The following is a 21,089-nucleotide window of genomic DNA, read 5'->3' as shown; positions in this document are numbered from 1 at the left end:
TAGCATGGGACTAATTTATCAATAATAATGGTGCTACGTTTTGGTCCTTCAAGTCTGTAGTGCCTATAAAATGTCTTTTCAATGTCTTAAACTTGATTGTGCCATACAAGAACTGCCTCTGAATGAACTTTTGCCAAACACTCAAGAGAGCTGCCATTTCGTATTCAAATAGTGCTATTCGTGTAATTGACAATTTTATTTAAGGCTAATAGAAGGATTCAAGTTCTTGATTGATATGAATGGCAGTGTGTGGTTTGCTGTGTAAAACTGTATATAATTAATTGTGTGTATTTATATTTTTGTATTTATGGTTTACTATAGTAAATTTTGGAATCTGTTTATCATGGATTGCAGTTTGGCTGCTTGTTCATCAGTAGCACAATTTTAGGACAAACGTAAATAAAATCTAATGCCGTTTGAAAAATTGTTCGTCTTTTTACAGTGTAGCTAAAAGTATAAAAACAACCAACATGATCGCACATACATCAAAATATTTACATTTTATTGAAATGTATGTTTAGATACTTTGACATATTTACATTGTTCGGGGAAAAAAATACACCATGTTTAAAATTTATAATGACGGCACAACAGAACCACAGAATGTAAAAAAAAACCTCACTGTATTCTGAGACGAAGGAAATATTTTACAGGAAATCATCTCATAAATATCCAAAGCACACAACTAATATTACAGATTAACTCGCCTGTCTTGCGTCAATAAAATATCCATACATTTGGTCAAATGTCAAATCTTAAAATGAGCCATTCATCTGTCTTTATGAAAACAAAAAATATAGAAAGGCCACTGGCAAATTTCACCTCCTGTTTCTCAATGTACTTCTGTCAGTTGGCATATGCGGTGTTTTGTGTAAACGTTCATATTTTTTATAAAAATGTTTCTACACAAGGCCAAAAGCGAATCCAGACAAACAAAAGACGCGTCACGCATTTCGGTTTCACTACTGATCTAGAGTCAGCTCTACCGTTATTTTACGTAAGACTGTTCAGTTGCGTAAGTCTGACACTGGTCAGATCTCGAGTCTCGTGCGTCACTTAAATTCGCCAGTTTCCATCAACAACACAATTTAAGCTGGGAAAAGGCACCATTGATTCTAAGTGGTATAAAGAAAACAGGCTTCAGCTTGAACATGAGCAGAAAACGAAAAGGAACTTTGAAGCTGCACAACAATCATTCCATTGCGACGTCCGTTTGTCGAAGTCTGAAACCGAACTGTCAGTTAAGGCCATTCATGTCAAAGCATTAGAAATCCATAAAATTATGTTATGTTCCCTAACAAACTTGTGATCTCATGAACGCAGCACATTTATAGCAAAACCACTACATTTAGTAATGTCACTGGGCCTCAAGAACGAAATATTTCATGATTTTCACCAAAAGTTTTATGAATGATTTACGAAAATCGCTCTGCTTAAATTCTTATAATTACATAAACAATTTCTACTTCAAAATTCTGGTCTCGTAAATAGTTTTACCAACAATTTGCATAAATTTGTTTAGCACGAATTCTTACATATGGTTTTACGAAGTAATTTTCCAAATGAATTGTGTAGAACAAATTCATGCAAATAGTTGTAGGAAACGAATTAAACCATTTTTTTTCCATCTCAAATTATTATGAATGGTTTTACGAATGAGTTATGCAAATTCGTTCCACTCAAAACCTCACAAGTAATTTTACGAACGATTAACCCAAACACAATTAGAAACTTTTGCGAATGACTTGCATAACTTTGTTCTAGGTAAATCCTTGGAAATAGTTTTAGGAAAAGATTTACACCATTTTTTGACTCAAATTCTTATGATTGGTTTTACGAATGAGTTACTCAAATTTGTTCTACTTAATCTAGTAAACAGTTTTGTGAATGCTTTACCTATATTCGTTCCACTCAAAAATTTGAAAGCAATTTTATGAACAATTCACACAAATGCTTTTAGCTGATATTCTTACGAACGGCTAACGAATGACTTGCATAAATGTGTTCTCCGCGAATTCTTGCAAAACGGTTTAAGGAATGATTGACACCATTTTTCGACTCAAATGGTTTTACGAATGAGTTACATAAGTTTGTTCAATATAAATTCTTGCGAAAAGTTTCACGAGCGATTTACACAAATTCAATCTGCTTGCGTTTCATGAATGGATTTTGTTATTTGTATGTCGTCGCTAGGCCCTTCCGATAAGGGGAACACACTGTGTTCTGAAACATTCCTGACCCGGATAATGTCCCTGAGTGAACTATGGTAATGAAGATCTAGAGTCTAGACAGTCAAAACAGAGCAACAAAAAAGGAAAGAAAAAAGGCACAAAAAAAACAAATAAAAATAATAATAAATACAAGCCATTGCAATAGCGCCTTTGGACAGAACCATTGTTAAATATATGTTCTTCTATATACATTTCTTTAAAAAAAAAAGAGTGGTGCTCTATTGGTGATTCAGCAGGGACGCCCAGTCTTAATCATGGAGACTTTCCTTCCTGTCTGTAATTTCCATTAACCTTAATTATCAAGTTCATAAGTTTCATATTAGACGAAACTCTGCAGAAAGGTAGAGCTCTAGGTGCAAGACTGACCGTGCCTCCGATATAGCTTTACGTTTCAATACATGACAACAGCCTCCATGCGCAGTTCGTTCCTCAATGGGGAGTAGGGGGCGTGGCCAATTCAGCCACATCGAAACTCCCAATCACACGTTAGTGTCCTGTAGGAGAGGCTCTTTGGCCTCTCCGGGTGGGTGGGGACTGTGCGGGTGGCCATGGGGTGACGTGTGCTTCTTCCAGCTGCCCGCACGAGCGCCCATATGGGGGTGTTCAGGAATGAAAAGTGCCACCAGGAGCGCCAGCAGCACAGAACATGCGCCGAAGAGGAACGGCGGTCCTGGGATTATTGAACTCTGTAAGGGGAACACATGGCGTGGGAACACGATTAACACAAAAGTAAAAAACCTTTCCAAAAACTACAGTCTACAGTGAAGGCCTATTCAGATACAAATTTTCGAAACTAAACTATACGCAATGACTTTTTAAAATGCATCTCTATAAACTCTTTCAACCTACTGAAAAAACATTCTACTGTGATAATTCATTCATTTTTACATACGGAGGCTAGACTGAGTTTTGAATTGCTTGGATACCAAAAATTCTGGAATTTTATCAACAATTTACACACATTAGATCTGTTTGAATTCTAGCATATATTTTTAAGAATGATTTAAATTAATTCTGCCTGGAATTGTTTTACAAGCAATTAAAAAATTGGTACTGAACACTTTCACATTTTCACCGAATAAAAAAGTTCTGCAATTTTACAAACATTTTACAAAAATTGGTTCTCAGCTGAAATTTTTACAAATGTTTTTACGAACAAACTCATCTTGCTTAAGTTTTTGCAAATAGTTTTAAACTAATCAAGTTTACTCTGCTTCCACTTAAGAATTGTTTTACAAGCAATTTACAAATTGGTACCAAAAAATTCCTTCAGGTATTTTTTTTTTCTTTTTTCAGAAAACAAAAATTCTCAAATTTTACGTAGTATGAATACAAATTGGTTCTGCTCAATTTCTTAAGAATGCTTCTACGAACAATTCCCAACATACTCGTTCAGCTTAAATTTCTGCAAATAGTTTTATGACCTATTTAAATTTACACTGCGCTTTGATTTCTTAAGAATTGTTCTACGAGCAATTTACAAATTCTGCAATTTTACAAAGTTTACACAAACTGGTTCTGCTCAGATTATTACGAATAGATCTATGAACAATTACCAAAAAAAAACTCATTCTGTTCGAATTCTTGGAAATAGTTTTAAATATATTCTACTAGACTTTTAAAAAATTCTACGAACAACTTTTTATAATTTTATGGACAATTTACACAAATTGTATCTACTCGTTCTTACGAATAGTTCTACAAACAATTAACAACAAACTTACTCTGCTTAAATTCTAGCAAGTGGTTTTGCGAACGATTTAAAACAAATTGTTTCCGCTTGGCTTGTAAAGGCTAGGTTGCATTATGCAATGTCATGAAAAATCTTCGCAAATATTTTATACTTCAATGTTTAGTGGCATCAGCTTTCAGCGTTTCCGCTTGGCTTGTAAAGGCTAGGTTGAGTTTTTTTCAATCAAAAATGTATGCAATGTCATGAAAGATCTTCGCAAATATTTTATACTTCAATGTTTAGTGGCATCAGCTTTCAGCATTTTAACAAAACTTTAGTGTCTATTATTAATTTACAAATTGGTACCAAAAAATTCCTTCAGGTATTTTTTTTTTCTTTTTTCAGAAAACAAAAATTCTCAAATTTTACGTAGTATGAATACAAATTGGTTCTGCTCAATTTCTTAAGAATGCTTCTACGAACAATTCCCAACATACTCGTTCAGCTTAAATTTCTGCAAATAGTTTTATGACCTATTTAAATTTACACTGCGCTTTGATTTCTTAAGAATTGTTCTACGAGCAATTTACAAATTCTGCAATTTTACAAAGTTTACACAAACTGGTTCTGCTCAGATTATTACGAATAGATCTATGAACAATTACCAAAAAAAACTCATTCTGTTCGAATTCTTGGAAATAGTTTTAAATATATTCTACTAGACTTTTAAAAAATTCTACGAACAACTTTTTATAATTTTATGGACAATTTACACAAATTGTATCTACTCGTTCTTACGAATAGTTCTACAAACAATTAACAACAAACTTACTCTGCTTAAATTCTAGCAAGTGGTTTTGCGAACGATTTAAAACAAATTGTTTCCGCTTGGCTTGTAAAGGCTAGGTTGCATTATGCAATGTCATGAAAAATCTTCGCAAATATTTTATACTTCAATGTTTAGTGGCATCAGCTTTCAGCGTTTTAACAAAACTTTAGTGTCTATTATTAAAAACTAATTTATCCATTAAAACAAACCTAAATTGTCAGTAAACAGCAATCAGCATGGTTCAGTTAAATTCAACAACGTGCGGTGACTTACCTGTTGGTGGTGATCATGGTGATGCGTTACATCCGGTTCTTTCTCTGGAACTTGGTCCAACTCGACATGAAAGATGTAGAAGATGAAACCATAGAGAGCCGGACCCAAACCGTTACACAGCCCACGGATTCCCGTAATCATACCCTGACCCACACCTACAGAAACAAGAGCTTTACAGTCAGCCTTAAAGAATAACCCTGCATCTGTAACATCATATAACTCAGGAAAACCAACCTTGTTGATCGGGATCAGCTGTGCGGGAAATCAGGGCGCTAACAGCAGGGAAAGTGATACTAGACATGGCGGCAACAGCTCCAGCTGCCCACATCATCCTGGAGATCGGAAACGATGCGTTGGACATTTCATTAGTAAAGACTCATTAGTTGTTACATTATTCTTAAAGCTACAGTTCAACCAAAAAAATTTTTTTTTTTTAATATTCCTGTTTTTAATTTTTCTCTTTATTTAGATCAATTTTAGAAATGAAAACCTAGGCTTTCGGTCTTACCAAGGCTCCGATCCGAACCCGTACCAGGCGAGTTGCAGAATCTGAAATCCCAGTCCCAGCAAAATTGTGTTCTTGTTCCCGATGGAACGCATTAGTAAACTTAATACTACAGTCTGTAGATGGAAAAAGCCACAATTGACATACTCCACATTAAAAACGAATGAGGTAACGTCCTTTATTAGTTTGTATTTAACAGGAAAATACTGACCTGTGCAACAATAGACAGCAATCCTAGGACAGCGATGAAAGCTGCGACACTTTCAGGTGAAAATCCCATTATCTGCATAAGAGGATAAAACAATAAATCTTTACGGTCCCGTTTGCTAACAGGATTTCGATAAACCAGACTTGACCCAGTAAGCACAATTCATTAAACAGCGAGTTAAAGATTAACCACAGAGATAAATGAAATCTCTCCCTTGCCGTACCTGTTGAAGATAGAGGAAGAAGCTGGAGTATTGCCCAGCCTCAGGCAGATACGACAGGAACACTGTTATACAGATGAGCAGAACCGTCGAGTCCTGGCCTACTTTCCTCAAAGACTGCAGAGAGAAAGATATTGACGTCTATAACCAAGCTGTGTGTGAATGTAACACTCGTCTTGATTTAACAACAGCTCTATGAACAGTTCTGTTTAAATCTTGCAAATAGTTTTACGACTTTATTCTGTTTTGACTTCTCAGGAAATGTTTTATTTCACCAAACAATTCTTTCAGATATGAAACTTTTTTCAGAGAATAAAACCTCATCAATTTTACAATCTTGTTACTCGTATCAATGGTCCTATGAAAAATTAGCTGAGCGGAACCAATGAGTCTTGACCCATCCAACTGTAGAGAAAATCTGTGTACATATAAGACTTTTTTAAATGCATCAAACATTTTTTAAAATGTAATGTGGTTATTGGATATTTGTGAAACAGAATTGTACTCATATTTTTTTACATCTAACACATTTAGCATTTAAAATGATTCTTAAGAATTTCGTAACACTGTCAAAGTAATCTTTTAAAATGCAATGTATTTAAAAAATACTGGTTTTAGTTTTTAGTGTTTTAAATTTATTTACAAATTTCTACAATTTTAATATCAGTCATTTATTAGTTCATTGCTCAATAAAATATAATAACATAAAAAATTGCATTGGTTAGAATTTTACTATACACATCTCTATTTATAAAAATATTGCACACAATGTGCTGTACTGATGCAGTTTGAGATGAAAAAATCAATTAATTATTACATCATAAAATTAATACAAAAATAATTAATAAACTTGACTACACTATTAATAAATATTTGAGGTATATAAATTAATAAAAAATGTAACAACTAAAGGTTATAAAATTGCAAAATAGACATTTACACAAAAAACTAATAAAATTTACACGTAAAAATTACTAAGACTATAATAATTATAATTAAATTAGATTATAATTAAATATTATCAGTATATAAATAATATTAAAAGAGAAGCATTTCATGACAAATACATTCAGATATCCTTGCAAACTTTAACATTAAAATGAAAAATTCTATATATGTATATGTTATTACAAGATTTTAAAAAATCATAATAAAAACCCTAAAGGGTACGGCACATAAACATGCTGTACTAACTCTATCTGAGATCTTTCGCTTTGCATTTGTTTATGTGCTTTGAGCCCACATGCGCAACAGCAAATCTTAAAATGTGACTTCTAAGTTTGGCAGGACTGCATTAACCAATCAAAACCAAGAATAATCTCGTGGGAAACTCTGAACAGACTTCAGAGGAACTCTTTAGAACAAACCACGTGTGAAAACAGCCTTATATGACATGCGTCCAGAAAACTCCATTATGCTGTCGAGGGGAAATGGGCGTTAAAACGCTTCTCTACCGAAAACCACACAGGATATGAGCGAAGTGGCGTCCTCTGTTTTTAAAATGCACATTTCCATCCAACACTCACGCTCAAGTTACTATATTTGCAATGCAGTTAATTTAATAAAACCGATTATTTGGTAGATTATTCATTTTAAACAAGCTCAAAAAGGTCAAATCTACTTACAGCGAAGGGGTCTGCTTGTTCCCATGAGATTGGGGCGCCCCAGGACGCCGGTCTCATCTTTTCCGGCAGCGATTCGGGCACGGCCACCAGGATAAAGCAGATGTCCAGCATAGCGATGGCCGAAGCTAGAACTACTACCAGACTGTCTCCATACACCTGACTCAGATATGCGCCGATGGCCGGGCTGATCACCAGACTCGCCGCAAACGTGGCCGACACCTTTTGGAGGAAGAACAGAGACGTTAATACAAAACAAAGCAGCAAAAAGAGAGATGATGACGACGTGTTGATGGGTTAGACGTACCATGCCGTAAGCCATAATGCGCTCATGCTCTTGGGTGATGTCGGCAACATAGGCGAATATAACTGAGAAGGTAACGGCAAACACTCCAGATACAGAGATAACGGCAAAGTACCACCTGAAACACAACATGCATGTGATTCAAGACGTGCATGTGTATTACAAAATAGAAACAAACCGATATATCGGTGAGACTGATATTTGGGATTTTTGAGATGATCTGTATCAGCTTCTAATCAATATTCTAATCAGTATATTATATAACAATAATTTATTTTTTTATTTTGGTTTAGATTTATTCATTGTAATTTTATTTTGACACTAGACACAAAATAATACGAAAAATAAAAACTAAATCAACTTTGTGCACATCTAATTTGCTTTTTTTTATTAAGAAAAAAAACAAATAATACATTTTAAAAAATGAAGATTAATTAAAATGATAAACTAAATATTAGGTTAATATTAAATTAAATGCTAAAATTAAAAAAAATTTAAATAATGAAATAAAAAATTAAAACAATTGAAATATTTTTAAATGACAAAAGCACGCAACTAAACTATTAATATTTCAAACTGTAAATGCAGAAAACTAATTCAAAATATTAAAAAATATACAATGGACACGGAAAATAATATATATTTTTGAAAACTCATAACTTGTGTACATCTCACTGGCTTCTTTTTAAATTAAGATAAAAACAAAACATAACTCTTTAAAATTGAAGATTAATTAAAATGGCACATTAAATATTAAATTAATATTAAATCAAATACTGAAAGGACTAAAAAATAATAAAAACAAACATAAAATAATGACAAAAAAATCTATTAAATAATAAATCTATTAAATAAAAATAAATTTAACCTACATTTAATTTATTAAAAAATAATCCAAAAAATTACAAACGCATGTAACTACTCTACTAAAAAGTTGACACTGAAAATATGAAAATTAAAGCCAATTCAAAGTATTAATAAACATTATAATAGTATATAAATAATACTAAATAAACACTTTTTTCAGGGCATTCAAAAGATGCATTTCATGATAAATACATTCAGACATCCAAATCACGTAAACTTAAACATTAAATTAAAATTTTAATTTAAAAACAAAATAAAACGTACATTAAATTAAAATTACGTTTCTTTTCAATTGAAATTTCAGATTCTAAATTTCATAAAAATAAACCTACATTATCTTTTATTTTGTGTCCAAAAAAAAAGAAACACAATGTACCATGGGCTGATCTTCAATAAAGGAATTGGTGCACATGTGAAGAACACGGTGAGTAAAAGAAACGACTTCCTTCCCCACACGTCTGACAGAGCACCAATCAGAGGAGCGCTTAAAAACGACAGCAGGCCCTGCGAACGAAAACACGGCATTAATGAATCATGAACTGGATTATCAGGACGTAAACATTATGATGTTACAGATGATACCTTGACCCCCTGAACCAAGCCGTTCATGAGAAACGTGTGTTTCGGGAATGTTTCATGAAGAGCCTGCAGACACATGAGACACAAAACAGCATCGGTTATGACGCCCATGCAAGGGTATCTCGAACTGCATGATCATATCACGCAATATAACAACAGAGGCATACAATGGGTTTCTAACACCCGTAACATGAAATAAACGACACCGGATATGAAGATAATATCTCGATTTAACACAAAAACAACCACAACTTACTCCCAAAGTAGGTGCAGTCAGCAAACCCCAAGCGAAGAACTCCAGAAATATGACGATGACGGCATGATAAACACTGGGGGAGCCAAAGCCTTGAGGCTGGAGAGAGAAGAGCCAGAGACGTCAACCACGGTGAAGAAACAAACCAGTATTATTACACATCCTTTAAAGCTTTGTTTTGGTTTTGACACTGAGATGACATGATCAAGGGCCCGTTTCATAAAACAAGTTTACCAAATAAGCCAGGTTTATTTAAGTTAGTCTGACTTATTGTCAATTGATGTGGTTCAAAATAAGTCAGACTAACTGAAATAAGCCTGGATTGTTTGGTAAACTTGTTTTATGAAACAGCCCCCAGGACTGTTTGGGGCCTAATCTATCAAAATAGAGCATTAGATGTTTTCGTGACCTTTTCATGCACCTGTTTTTTGAGTGCCGACCACTGCAGATTCTGGCTTATTTTGTGCTGCAGGCAAGATAAAACACACCCAAAGAGGAACCCGGGTAACTAGGTTCAAATTCAGCCCTATTACAACCTACAATGACAGCCAGTGAGCAGGACATTTGATAACATGTCTGCTTCTGTCATGGGAAAAAGGCAGTCGTTTCTGGTGAGAAGATGAAAATTTAAAGCAATGATCTGCGACTCAATGGGACTGACCTCATTTACAAATGGGAGGAGCTTATTTGAGTTTAAAGCATTTTAGACAAATTACTGACCATTGAAATATTTATTATCAATGGTTTATTTGTAAAGAAATGGCTGTTTTGAGGCAGAATTGTTATTGTTAATGGAAACTATAAAAAAATAGTTTTCAGTAATCGAAATAGAGATAAAATAAGTCAAATGAAATGAAAAACTTAAACGGAAATTCAACCGAAGTAAAATAAGCTGAAGTACTAAAATAACTAAAACTAAAGAGAAATAAAAATAAATTAAAGCTAACTATATATATATATATATATATATATATATATAAACAAGATAAATATGACAAAAGCACATAAGAAAATTATTAAAACTTAAACAAAAATTTAAAATATTGCCTTGGCAATTAACTGAAATACGATGAAGTACAAAAAGTGAAATTAAGCTAAATAGAAATGTAAAAATAGCTAAAGCACATAACTAAAGTACTAAAACTTAAAAAATTTGAAAGGTTGCATTGAGGACTAACTGAAATATAATACAAAAATTACTAAAGCTGAAAATTTTACACAAAAACTATTAAAAATGACAAAAGGGATTAACAAAATTAATACAAATACTATGTACTGAATTTTAAATTTAAAAGCTAATTCAACAAATTAATAAATATAAAGTATATAACATTATTTTCAGGATATTCAAGAGGTACATTTCATGACAAATTCATTCAGATATCCAAACCTTGTAAACTTAGACACGATTATTATGAGTTGTCTGACAGACTATATACTCAAATCACAGATATTAAGTTTCGCATATCTACTCTTACAAATCAAAACTACGGCAGTATAATGATAACATAAGATGATAATAACATTGTACTTTGATATTTATCACGGTACTGGTTTACTACCATAAAAAAAAAGGTAAAACTAGGTTTAGCAATACTAATAAATGTTTATACTGTTTTGTTTGAATGTCACCATAATAGTAAAGTAAGTTATATAAATATTTAAAGTTTTTCCCTATGTGTTTTGTATGATTACAAACAGGAGAATTTATTATATTTACAGCCATGAGTAATAACAGCTTTAAACCCATCTAATGTGTCATCAAACCACCTGTGCATTAATAAAACCACCTATATTTTTCAGATTGATGTACTGATGTGATTTATTACTCATTACAGGAAGTAAATGCTGATGTTTACAGCATTGAATGTCAGTTACACTCTTCAAATGTGTGCTCGCTTCAAACATTAACATAATACTTCTGTATACGTCTATTTAAGACTTAAACTTTCTTATCTGAGATGTTTGTGAGTGTTTGTTGTGTTTGAATCCAGCAGACACTCACCGTTCCTCCATCCTTGATGATGATCTTCTTCGCCAGTAACAAACTGCGATTCACTCGCTTCTTCTTTTTCTGGGTCATATTATCATCCTAGTTCTTCACACTAGGTTAAAATCGGCTTCGTTTTCACGCAAACGCATATGTGTGGACGTGGAGTGGGATACAGAGGAGGGAAGAGGGGGGATTTTCAGCAATTTCGGGCTGTTTTCCGTCCATTCAGTTTCGCATCATGTACACAGCAGCCATCTTCCCGAAGAGAGACGCATGGTGTGCGTCATGACGTCAGCATCATTCGATTCCGCCTGGCCACGCCCACACACTGTGCGCACACGTGGTCAAAACACGAGTTTAGAGTAATTAAAATACCTTCTTGCTTTTTCCAGTATTCTTAAAAAGTAAAGTGTATTAAAGTCTATATTTATTATATAAGCATTTCCATGTTAACTTTTCTTTTTCCTATAGCTTTTTAAACTTGATTTGATCATTTCTCTTTTTTATTTTCTTTGAAGTTCACAGAAATGACTCTATGATAATAATAATACTATAATTATAATACTATTATAATAATTATACCACTATTACTACTATTACATGTGTGTATATATAGCTCAAAGTCTGCAAAGGGGTAAATAAATGTAACAAATTTTTAAAAATGTATAATCTTTTATTGCAAAACTATACAACATTTTGTCAAACTTTGATTATTGCCTTGATCTTTTAAACAATTGAGAAGATAGTGATAAAATTACATTTTATAAAAATGCCTGTCAATTTCAGCAAGTCAAGGACAAATTTATACTCACATGCATTATGTATTAGGTATGTTACGGTCTCTGACAGACAACATGACAGACAACCACTCAGACTGCCATTTTCTGCTTTAGTCAAAACATCCGTTAGTGTGGGATTTCCATGCAGTGCGTGTACTCCCTGGACCCCTGCTTCTCAAAAGTTCAGCTGTGTATTGTGCACATTATTTTGACACTGACAGACATCAATGTCATAATATTCATATGATGTGGATTTGAAAACAGATGGATTGTTAGGTAATAAATAATAATTTATTTATTATCCGGCAAGTATTCAGTGAAGTGATTGATGCCTGTGAGTGTTATGTTAATGTTTTTGTTCTAATATTCCAACTGACAGCCACCCTAAGTTTTTGACAGACAAGATATCATGCGTGAGGGCTAAGTAATTTTGATTTTTGGGCATTATAAAACATGCTGGAGGTGTTTGGACTCCTGCTTCTCGTACGTTCTGCTGTGTATTGTGCACATTATTTTTTGACAGACATCAATGTCCTGATATTCATATGATGTGGATTTGAAAACAGATGGATTGTTAGGTAATACTCATTTATTTATTATCCGGCTAGTATTCAGTAAAGTGATTGAAATGCTTTTTGCATAGTTCATTATACTCATTTTACAGAATGAAGTTTATTTTGTGGTTTAGTTCATATTTGCATATTTTGATAAATAAACTGACTTAATTTAGTGCACTTGAACTTACAATATAGACCCCTTACAATTTTTTGGTTGTAACTTGATGTCCCTTGTGGTGCATGTCCATTAAATCACAAATGCAAAACATTAATGTTAATGAACTTTATTTTGCATTGAAAAGCATGTTTCATGACTCTGCAGTACCATGCACACCAGAATATGAATTCAGTCCCAATGACAGATCCCTTCAGGTTGAAGATTCGTGATGTTGGAAATATTTACAGGGCAGAGGTGCCTCACAGTCCTCTAAAACATATTCATATTTACAAGCTATAAACAAACAAAACAAAAGACCACAGCACATAAATACCACACACATTACAGTTTCTATCATGTAGAAGCTTTAAGAAATAAATAATAAATATGTAATGAACACCTCCATTTTTAGGTGTGGTAATGTAATGAACTTTTTTTTCTCTGCAGTCTCAGGAAATGTTCTATTTATTGCAAGAAATAATCTACTGCCAGTAGGAGTCTGACAACTACTAATAACGAAAAACTGAATTTACAGGCATGACAGGCGTCCAATGCTGCAACTTATCTCTCTTATTTTTGCACTTCTAAAACCATGTGTTGAGCCATTCACACATTGACATGCTACATTATGTATGTATGCGCCAACTGCTGGTGTGAACACTCTGCATGATTTCACATGATGATACGGCAAACCAATACGTGCCAAAAATGAGAAATGCCGTTTTCTTCTCTGAGATGTTCTTGTAGGATTGATGAATTCAGTTACATGTCAAGTGTATCCGAGGGTTATGACAGTCATGACACTGATTTTTGGCATTATGTGACTCTTGTTGTTACAGAAAACCATGACAATGGTATTAGAAAAACAACCCTCATAGAGGAAACCATGAATTTTGTATTATAGGAACAGCAAAGACCAAAAAACATGGCACCTGTGTTACAAGAACAATCCTCAGAATGGAAACCATGGCAACTATGTTATTGAAAGCAACTGTCAGACTAGAAACCATGGCAACTGTGTTATAGGTACAACTGTCAGTCTGGAAACCATGGCAATTGTGTTAAATGTGCATCCCTCAGAAAGAAAGCCGTGGCAACTGAATTACAGGAACGTGCTTCAGACTGTAAACCATAGCAACAGCATTACAGAATAACTCTCAGACTGGAAACCATGGCAATTTTGTTACAGGAACATCCCTCAGAAAGAAAACCATGGCAAATTAGTTACAGGAACATTTCTCAGGTTGGAAACCATGGCAACCATTTTACGGGAACAACCCAAAGATAAGAAACCATGACAAATCCGTTACAGAACAACTCTCAGAATGGAAACTATGGCAATTACATTAAAGAATAATTCTCAGACTGGAAACTATGTTACAGGTAAATGTGTCAGATCAGAAACCATGGCAACAGCTTTATGGAATAACTCAGATTGGAAACCATGGCAATTATGTTACACTAACATCCCTGGCAACAGAATTACAGAGCAACTCTCAGAAAGGAAACCATGGTAACTATGTTACAGGAAAATTTGTCAGACCTGAAACCATAGCAACAGCATTATGGAATATCTCTCAGATTGGAAACCATGGCAATTGTGTTACAGGAACATCCCTGGCAACAGAGTTACAGAGCAACTCTCAGAAAGAAAACCATTGTAACTATGTTACAGGAACATCTGTCAGACCAGAAACCATGGCAACAGCGTTACAGAACATCCCTCAGACTGGAAACCATGGCAATTGTGTTACAGGAACATCCCTGGCAACAGAGTTACAGAACAACTCTCAGAAAGAAAACCATTGTAACTATGTTACAGGAACATCTGTCAGACCAGAAACCATGGCAACAGCTTTATGGAATAACTCAGATTGGAAACCATGGCAATTATGTTACAGGAACATCCCTGGCAACAGCGTTACAGAACAACTCTCTAAAAGGATATCATGGCAACAGCATTACGGAATAACTCTTAGACCAGAAACCATGGCAACAGCGTTACAGAACATCCCTCAGACTGCAAACCATGGCAATTGTGTTACAGGAACATCCCTGGCAACAGCGTTACAGAACAACTCTCAAAAAGGAAACCATGGCAACAGTGTTACGAATAACTCTCAGACTGGAAACCATGGCTATTGTGTTGTTACAGGAACATTCCTCAGACTGGAAATCCTGGGAACAGCATTACAGAACAACCCTCAGCCTGGAAAATGTAACAACGTTCAGACGGGCCATTACATGCAACAGTGTCAAAAGTGTCAAATAAAAGGATGTTTACAATCTACAAAAGAAGCGTTACTATAGTAACTCTGCAGAAGATTTGTTAGTTTGATGTATTATAATATCTCATCTCTTGATGGTGCACGCAGGGAAATTATAAGGAGTGAGCAGATGTGGATGGCTGATAGAACGTTCAGGTGTGCGTTACGTTTCAGGACTGGTTTTACAGCTACACCGCAGTCCTGTTCATCATTTTCTTGTCTTTTTCTTCACGCAGTCTCTTCCAAAGTCTTTTTCACATGTTTGTATGACCCGTTCTCACTCTCTAGGTCCCTCATTCAAGTTTGCTTAGGAAGTCGAGCAGAGCACGGTGGAACTCGCGGGGTTTGTCCATGTAACAGGCATGTCGCGCTCCTGCCAACTTCACCACGGTGTGATGAGGCAGCTGAATCAGGTTCTTATGGGATTGGGCGCCCAGATTGGTGTCTAACTCTCCATATATGACCAGTGTAGGAGTCTGTCATACAGATGAGAAGTGAGAATTAAAACTGAGCATTAAAATCAAGGAATTCTTAAGTGTGAGAAGAATCGAAAAGAAATATGACACCTGGATGTCGCGGTACTGCTGTGGCGTGATGCCGCGGGTACCCACGGGGGCGATGGGCACAAAGCCGTGCAGCTGGGCGCTGTGTTTCTGGAGGAACGGCAGGGCGTAATGGCCGCTCATAGACGGGCTCAGTAACACCGGTGCTCGCACGCCCAGAGACTCCAGAAAACGCTTCAGCAGGTCCACGCGGCTCTGATCCGACTTTACCGACTCTGAGTCCGGAGAATTCCCAAAACCTGACAAGAAACAAGACGATTTAGTGATCTGCTTTATATGTTTTGAACATATAAAAATCTGCATTTTAAGAACATTAATAAAGTGAATTATAAGTACCGGGCAGGTCGAGAGCGAGGGCCTGGTACCCATTGGAAGCCAGCAGGCTGAGGGTGCCCAACTCCTCCCAAGTTTTAGAGGTGAAGGCCTGACCATGAAGAAGCACCAACTGCAGCCTGATGGAGAGGAGATAAAGTTGCTGAATCTGTACAGTTATATAAGAATAGGTCATAATACTTGTATGCAGAATTTGGTAAGTTCAAAAATTACCATAGTTACCATAGTTTTCATTAAAATACCACTGTCTATCTGTTCACCTACCTAGGCCTGTCGCAATAATCAATATATCGACTTATCGCGCAATATATGTACATGACCTCAATAATTTTTGGCGACGCAATATATCGCCCATTATATTTACTTAAAAATTTATGTCACCATGTTTTTTGCATTCCACTTGCGCCTGTGTCTTTTGCAGCTTCTCGTACATAACGTAGTCATGAGGTGCTAGTTCAAATTTAAAAAATGCTTCTACAAACAAAGTTTAATCTGAAGATATGGTTTTGTTTAGGGATCTGTGCCTTTGTGCATACGGACATCTGACTGCTAGGTAGTGATTGTGTTTTTCAGCAAAAGTGTGCACCCTTAATTTACAGAGAAAAGAAGGTCAGGGAAAAATCTGTAGATGGAAAAATCTCCATACAAGTTCTTTGTGCATTTTTCTTTTTTTCTAAAAAAGTATCTTGCAAGAGAACACAATATTTTGCAAGAGAAGCCAAAAGTAACAAGCAAAAACAAGGTTTCTCATTAAACACAACATTAAACGAGAGAATAAAAAAGTTGTGCGAGAAAAAGGGCCCGAGTTTCTCGGGGGAAAACTATATTTTGAGACAAACACAATATTTTGCAAGAGAACACAAAAGTTCTGCAAGTAAGCGCAAAGTTTCTTGGGGAAACACGATATTTGGCGAGAGACTGAAAAAGTTGTGAAAGCGAAAGCAAAGTTTCTTGGGAAAATGCAATATTTTGGGAGAAAACAAAAGCTTTGCAAGTGAATGCAAAGTTTCTCAGGGTTAGACAATATTTGCAGGTTTCTGCAAGGTTGTGCAAGCGAAGGCAAAATTTCCAGGGAAACGCAATATTTTGCAAGAGAATGCAAAGTTTCTCTGTGAACACAATATTTTACAAGAAAAGGCAAAAGATTTGCGAGCGAATGCAAAGTTTCTTCGGAATGCAATATTTTGCAAGAGAACGCAAAAGTTCTGCAAGCGAATGCAAGGTTAAATCTTTCTAAATCAATATGGGATGGGATATAATTGTGGATATGGGATATAATTGTGCAGAGAAATTAGTAAAGGATTATTCGATCATTTTAAAATGTAGGCTATAATGTTGTATTTTCCCTTACAACATTTTACCAAGTTTTACTACATATAAAACCAAAAAACATTGTTAATATTTAAACCATTGTAACCACAAATTAAAGGGTTAGTTCACCCAAAAATTCTGTCATTAATTACTCACCCTCATGTCGTTCTAAACCTGTAAGACCTTCATCTTCGGAACACAAATTAAGAAATTTTTGATGAAATCCGAGAGCTTTCTGACCCTGCATAGACAGCAACACAACTGAAATGTTCCCAGAACCACAAACGTAGTAAAGACATTGATAAAACAGTCCATGTGACATCAGTGGTTCGACTTCAATTTTGCAAAGCTACAAGAATACTTTTTGTGCGCAAAGAAAACAAAAATATCAGAAATAACTCAGATTTCATCAAAAATATCTTAATTTGTGTTCCGAAGATGAACAAGGTCTTACGGGTTTGGAACGACATGAAGGTGAGTAATTAATGACAGAATTTTCATTTTTGGGTGAACTAACCCTTTAACCATGGTTTTGCAATACTACCCATAGTTTAACCGTGGTATTTGTAGTAATACTGTGGTCATACAAATGGTAATCAATATGCCAAAAAAACATGGTTACTACACTTTTACTACAATAAAACTATGGTTAATTATTGTAAGGGCTGGTACAATGCCTTGCCCCATAGACGTAAATTCGATTTTTAATGGGTACAAACTGAAGAACGAATCAGATTTAATTCTATACAGCTTTATGATGTAAATTTGGAACGTGCCAATAATGCGCCAAAACTGATGTCTATCTATTCCCAATAGAGTCATTATATAATGGAATCAAACTCAAATTACGAAGTAACCTGACCTGGGCACTATCTGTCGCCCAGCGCTGTCCACAGGCAGAGCCTCCCTGAAGAAGAGCGGCGGGTCCCCGGGCAGCTGTCCGGTCCTGACCGTGATGTTGACGCTGTTTGGCGGCGGCGGCGGCGGAGGAGAGGCGGCGATCAGGCCCATCCGCTGCTGCACCTCCAGAGACGGCTCCATGCTCCCCTGCCGCATGGAGGGCAGCAGCAGATACAGCAGCACTGTGGCCAGCAACACCAGCCCCAAAACCACCAGACGGTTGCGGAAGAAATTCATAATCTGCGTGAAACCCCATTCAATTACAGCACATAAAACATTCACACTCGGTTTAACAAACTGACACAATGAACAACCATTAATCACAGCAGATTAAACCCCCAGACTCCATTTTAACCCCGTGGCATTTAAAAAAAAAAAAAACGAAAACATCTCAAATGTATGATTGATTACATAAATACTTGCACATTAAAACAAACTATGCATAATTTTAATTTTAAGTTGATGCATAAAAGTCTAAATAGCGTCGTTAAAATAAAGTGCGCAGACGTGCTGCTTGCAGCTGCAACCAAGATGCCGATAAACGCAAAAACATGACAGCTATGTCGTGCATTTTGTACTTACCTAAAAAGTATACGAAATACTGTGAATATCCAATAATCGATGACTGTCTGAAAGTTTGGGACTGATCATAATTCGCATGTAGTGGCAGTAGCGCAGCGTTAACGCGTCACACACAATAACAGTTCCGTGTGGAAACGGGTGAACGTGTGCGATGGTTCCGATTCTTTTGAGACGCGCTCATTCCTGTGGTTGTAAATTTGTCCTTTCTTGGAAATCTTTTAGAATTGTTGCGAAATTATATCTCATCATAATAAGACATGTTACTACACATTTGGAAATCCACCGAGCCTCTGAAGAAACATGGTGATGAAAGAAAAAAGAGAATTGAGGAACAATTGTATTTCAGTATTTCGTTCTCTAGCAAAACCTTTTGTGCGTGAATGGGGAGTTTCTCAGGGAAATATTCTCAGGTGAATATTTAGCGAGAAAATAAAAAATTTTTGTGAACAAATGCAAATGTTTTTTGGGGGAACGATATCTATCTATCTATCTATCTATCTAGCTAGCTATCTATCTATCTGCCTGCCTGCCTGCCTGCCTGCCTGCCTCTCTCTATCTATCTCTCTATCTATCTGCCTGTCTGCCTCTCTCTCTCTCTCTTTCTGTCTGTCTGTCTGTCTGTCTGTCTGTCTATCTATCTATCTATCTATCTATCTATCAGCATCTAATACTAATAGATTTAATGCTATTAAATAAGAATTACCATTTGATACTATTACTTGACTATGGTACATAAAATCACAGGGACAGCAATTGTGACGACAACAGAAAACAAGGCCATGGCATAGTTTTACTTTCTTTTCTAGTCAGATAAAGAGAAAAATAAGTGCCATTGTTCAGCAGAGCCGCGTGTAATATCGTATCCATGACGTATTGGCTTAGACATGTGGATTCCATATTGCAGTGCAATTCCCAACAGTCTGAGCCACAGATTCCAGTATTATTCACACAGCAGCAAACACACGGAAGATCCCAGAGGAAAGGCCCCGCTGGGGGTCCGAGAAGAGGGGGAGAGAATAAAAGGAGACTGGATGTCTGGTTTGAGTTATAACACAAGGCGTTCTCTGTGCTGCCAGCCCGTAATGTTCCCTTTGGCACCGTCGACTACCCCCTCAGAAGTGGAGCAGGACCTAGAAACCAAGGGCTGGAAAAAACTAGAGGAAAAGTAAACTAGCTAGTGAAGATGAGGGGAAATCGACGTTTAAAACAGATTCCTAAATAATGTCTCATCACTTTTCAATGTTTGAAGCAAAAATTTCAAAAAATTCCAGTTTAAAAAAAACAAACCCCAGTTTTTCAACATGTTTTCGGACTCTACTGGAGTTACTCTGTGAAACTACAAAATTACAAGCAAGAGATTGCTTTTAAAGGGTCATGAAACCCCAGACAGGGATGGGCAGTATTTCAAATACATGCATTTGAAATACAAAATACTATTTTGTATTTAAATACATTTAAGCTAAGTATTGTTGTATTTTCAAAATACAAAAATATTTTTTGCCAATCAACCTCTTAATTAGACTGCTGATGTCCTGGATCAACAAGTATACAAAAATACTAAATACAAAAATACTAAGATTAAATGTATTTAAATACAAAATACATTTGACTTTTTCCAAAGGTATTTAAATACAAAATACAAAATAGTATTTCAAATACATGTATTTGAAATACTGCCCATCCCTGCAGGAAATCTGCAGTCTAATAAGGAGGTTGATTGGCAAAGTACCTTATGTATTTTGAAAATACAAAAATACTAAGATTAAATGTATTTAAATGCAAAAATGTATTTAAAAACAAAATAGTATTTTGTATTTCAAATACTGCCCATCCCTGTTAAAATCTACATCGTGTTGACGTCACAATTTGTGACCTGGCAATGGACTATAGAACATCGATGACGCGTCGGTGTCTATTAAATTATTCATGAGACTGCGTGTTCTTATCCTATGAGAAGCTTTGCTTAATTATTCACAACAGCATGTGTTGGTTTGCTATGACAGACGTTTCAGACTGTGAGATGTCATCGCGTACATAAACGTTCATGGATCGAAGAAGTTTGTTTTTGCTTTGTAATAAGAGTT

At 35.5% G+C, this 21,089-nt stretch overlaps 2 protein-coding genes across 2 annotated transcripts; both read right to left on the bottom strand.

Annotated features, from left to right (window-relative positions):
* Positions 1 to 481: 481 nt before the first annotated feature.
* LOC107756019 (hippocampus abundant transcript 1 protein) lies at positions 482 to 11,833 on the bottom strand. Its single transcript, XM_016572988.1, has 12 exons — positions 11,569 to 11,833; positions 9,567 to 9,662; positions 9,314 to 9,376; positions 9,108 to 9,235; positions 7,868 to 7,982; positions 7,564 to 7,782; positions 5,942 to 6,055; positions 5,722 to 5,793; positions 5,514 to 5,626; positions 5,240 to 5,337; positions 5,006 to 5,160; positions 482 to 2,917 (listed from the first exon to the last, which is right to left on the bottom strand). The coding sequence occupies exons 1-12, from the start codon at positions 11,644 to 11,646 to the stop codon at positions 2,711 to 2,713; spliced, it is 1,458 nt and encodes a 485-aa protein (XP_016428474.1). The 5' UTR covers positions 11,647 to 11,833; the 3' UTR covers positions 482 to 2,710.
* Positions 11,834 to 13,160: 1,327 nt separating this feature from the next.
* abhd14a (abhydrolase domain containing 14A) lies at positions 13,161 to 19,163 on the bottom strand. The gene is made up of 5 exons (XM_016572986.1): positions 19,006 to 19,163; positions 18,386 to 18,663; positions 16,216 to 16,331; positions 15,883 to 16,118; positions 13,161 to 15,792 (listed from the first exon to the last, which is right to left on the bottom strand). Exons 2-5 carry the CDS (start codon positions 18,658 to 18,660, stop codon positions 15,610 to 15,612), a joined length of 810 nt encoding a protein of 269 aa, XP_016428472.1. The 5' UTR covers positions 18,661 to 18,663; positions 19,006 to 19,163; the 3' UTR covers positions 13,161 to 15,609.
* Positions 19,164 to 21,089: the final 1,926 nt, after the last annotated feature.

Source organism: Sinocyclocheilus rhinocerous, unplaced genomic scaffold (assembly GCF_001515625.1).
Source record: "Sinocyclocheilus rhinocerous isolate Xijiao unplaced genomic scaffold, SAMN03320098_v1.1 scaffold1283, whole genome shotgun sequence".
NCBI classification, from domain to species: domain Eukaryota; kingdom Metazoa; phylum Chordata; class Actinopteri; order Cypriniformes; family Cyprinidae; genus Sinocyclocheilus; species Sinocyclocheilus rhinocerous.
The sequence above is the reverse complement of the archived record's forward strand: the minus strand, read 5'-3'. Positions and strand labels throughout refer to the sequence as shown.

What these genes read in the sequence shown, in the direction of transcription:
- abhd14a (XM_016572986.1), bottom strand. Translation starts at nt 18,660, where the DNA reads ATGAATTTCTTCCGCAACCGTCTGGTGGTTTTGGGGCTGGTGTTGCTG. An exon ending in CCTCGCTCTCGACCTGCCCG is followed by an intron (nt 16,119 to 16,215) that starts GTACTTATAATT and finishes GTTTCTTGTCAG; the next exon opens with GTTTTGGGAATTCTCCGGAC. An exon ending in AGCAGTACCGCGACATCCAG is followed by an intron (nt 15,793 to 15,882) that starts GTGTCATATTTC and finishes TCTGTATGACAG; the next exon opens with ACTCCTACACTGGTCATATA.
- LOC107756019 (XM_016572988.1), bottom strand. Translation starts at nt 11,646, where the DNA reads ATGACCCAGAAAAAGAAGAAGCGAGTGAATCGCAGTTTGTTACTGGCG. An exon ending in AACAAGCAGACCCCTTCGCT is followed by an intron (nt 6,056 to 7,563) that starts GTAAGTAGATTT and finishes TTCTCTCTGCAG; the next exon opens with TCTTTGAGGAAAGTAGGCCA. An exon ending in TCTTCCTCTATCTTCAACAG is followed by an intron (nt 5,794 to 5,941) that starts GTACGGCAAGGG and finishes CCTCTTATGCAG; the next exon opens with ATAATGGGATTTTCACCTGA.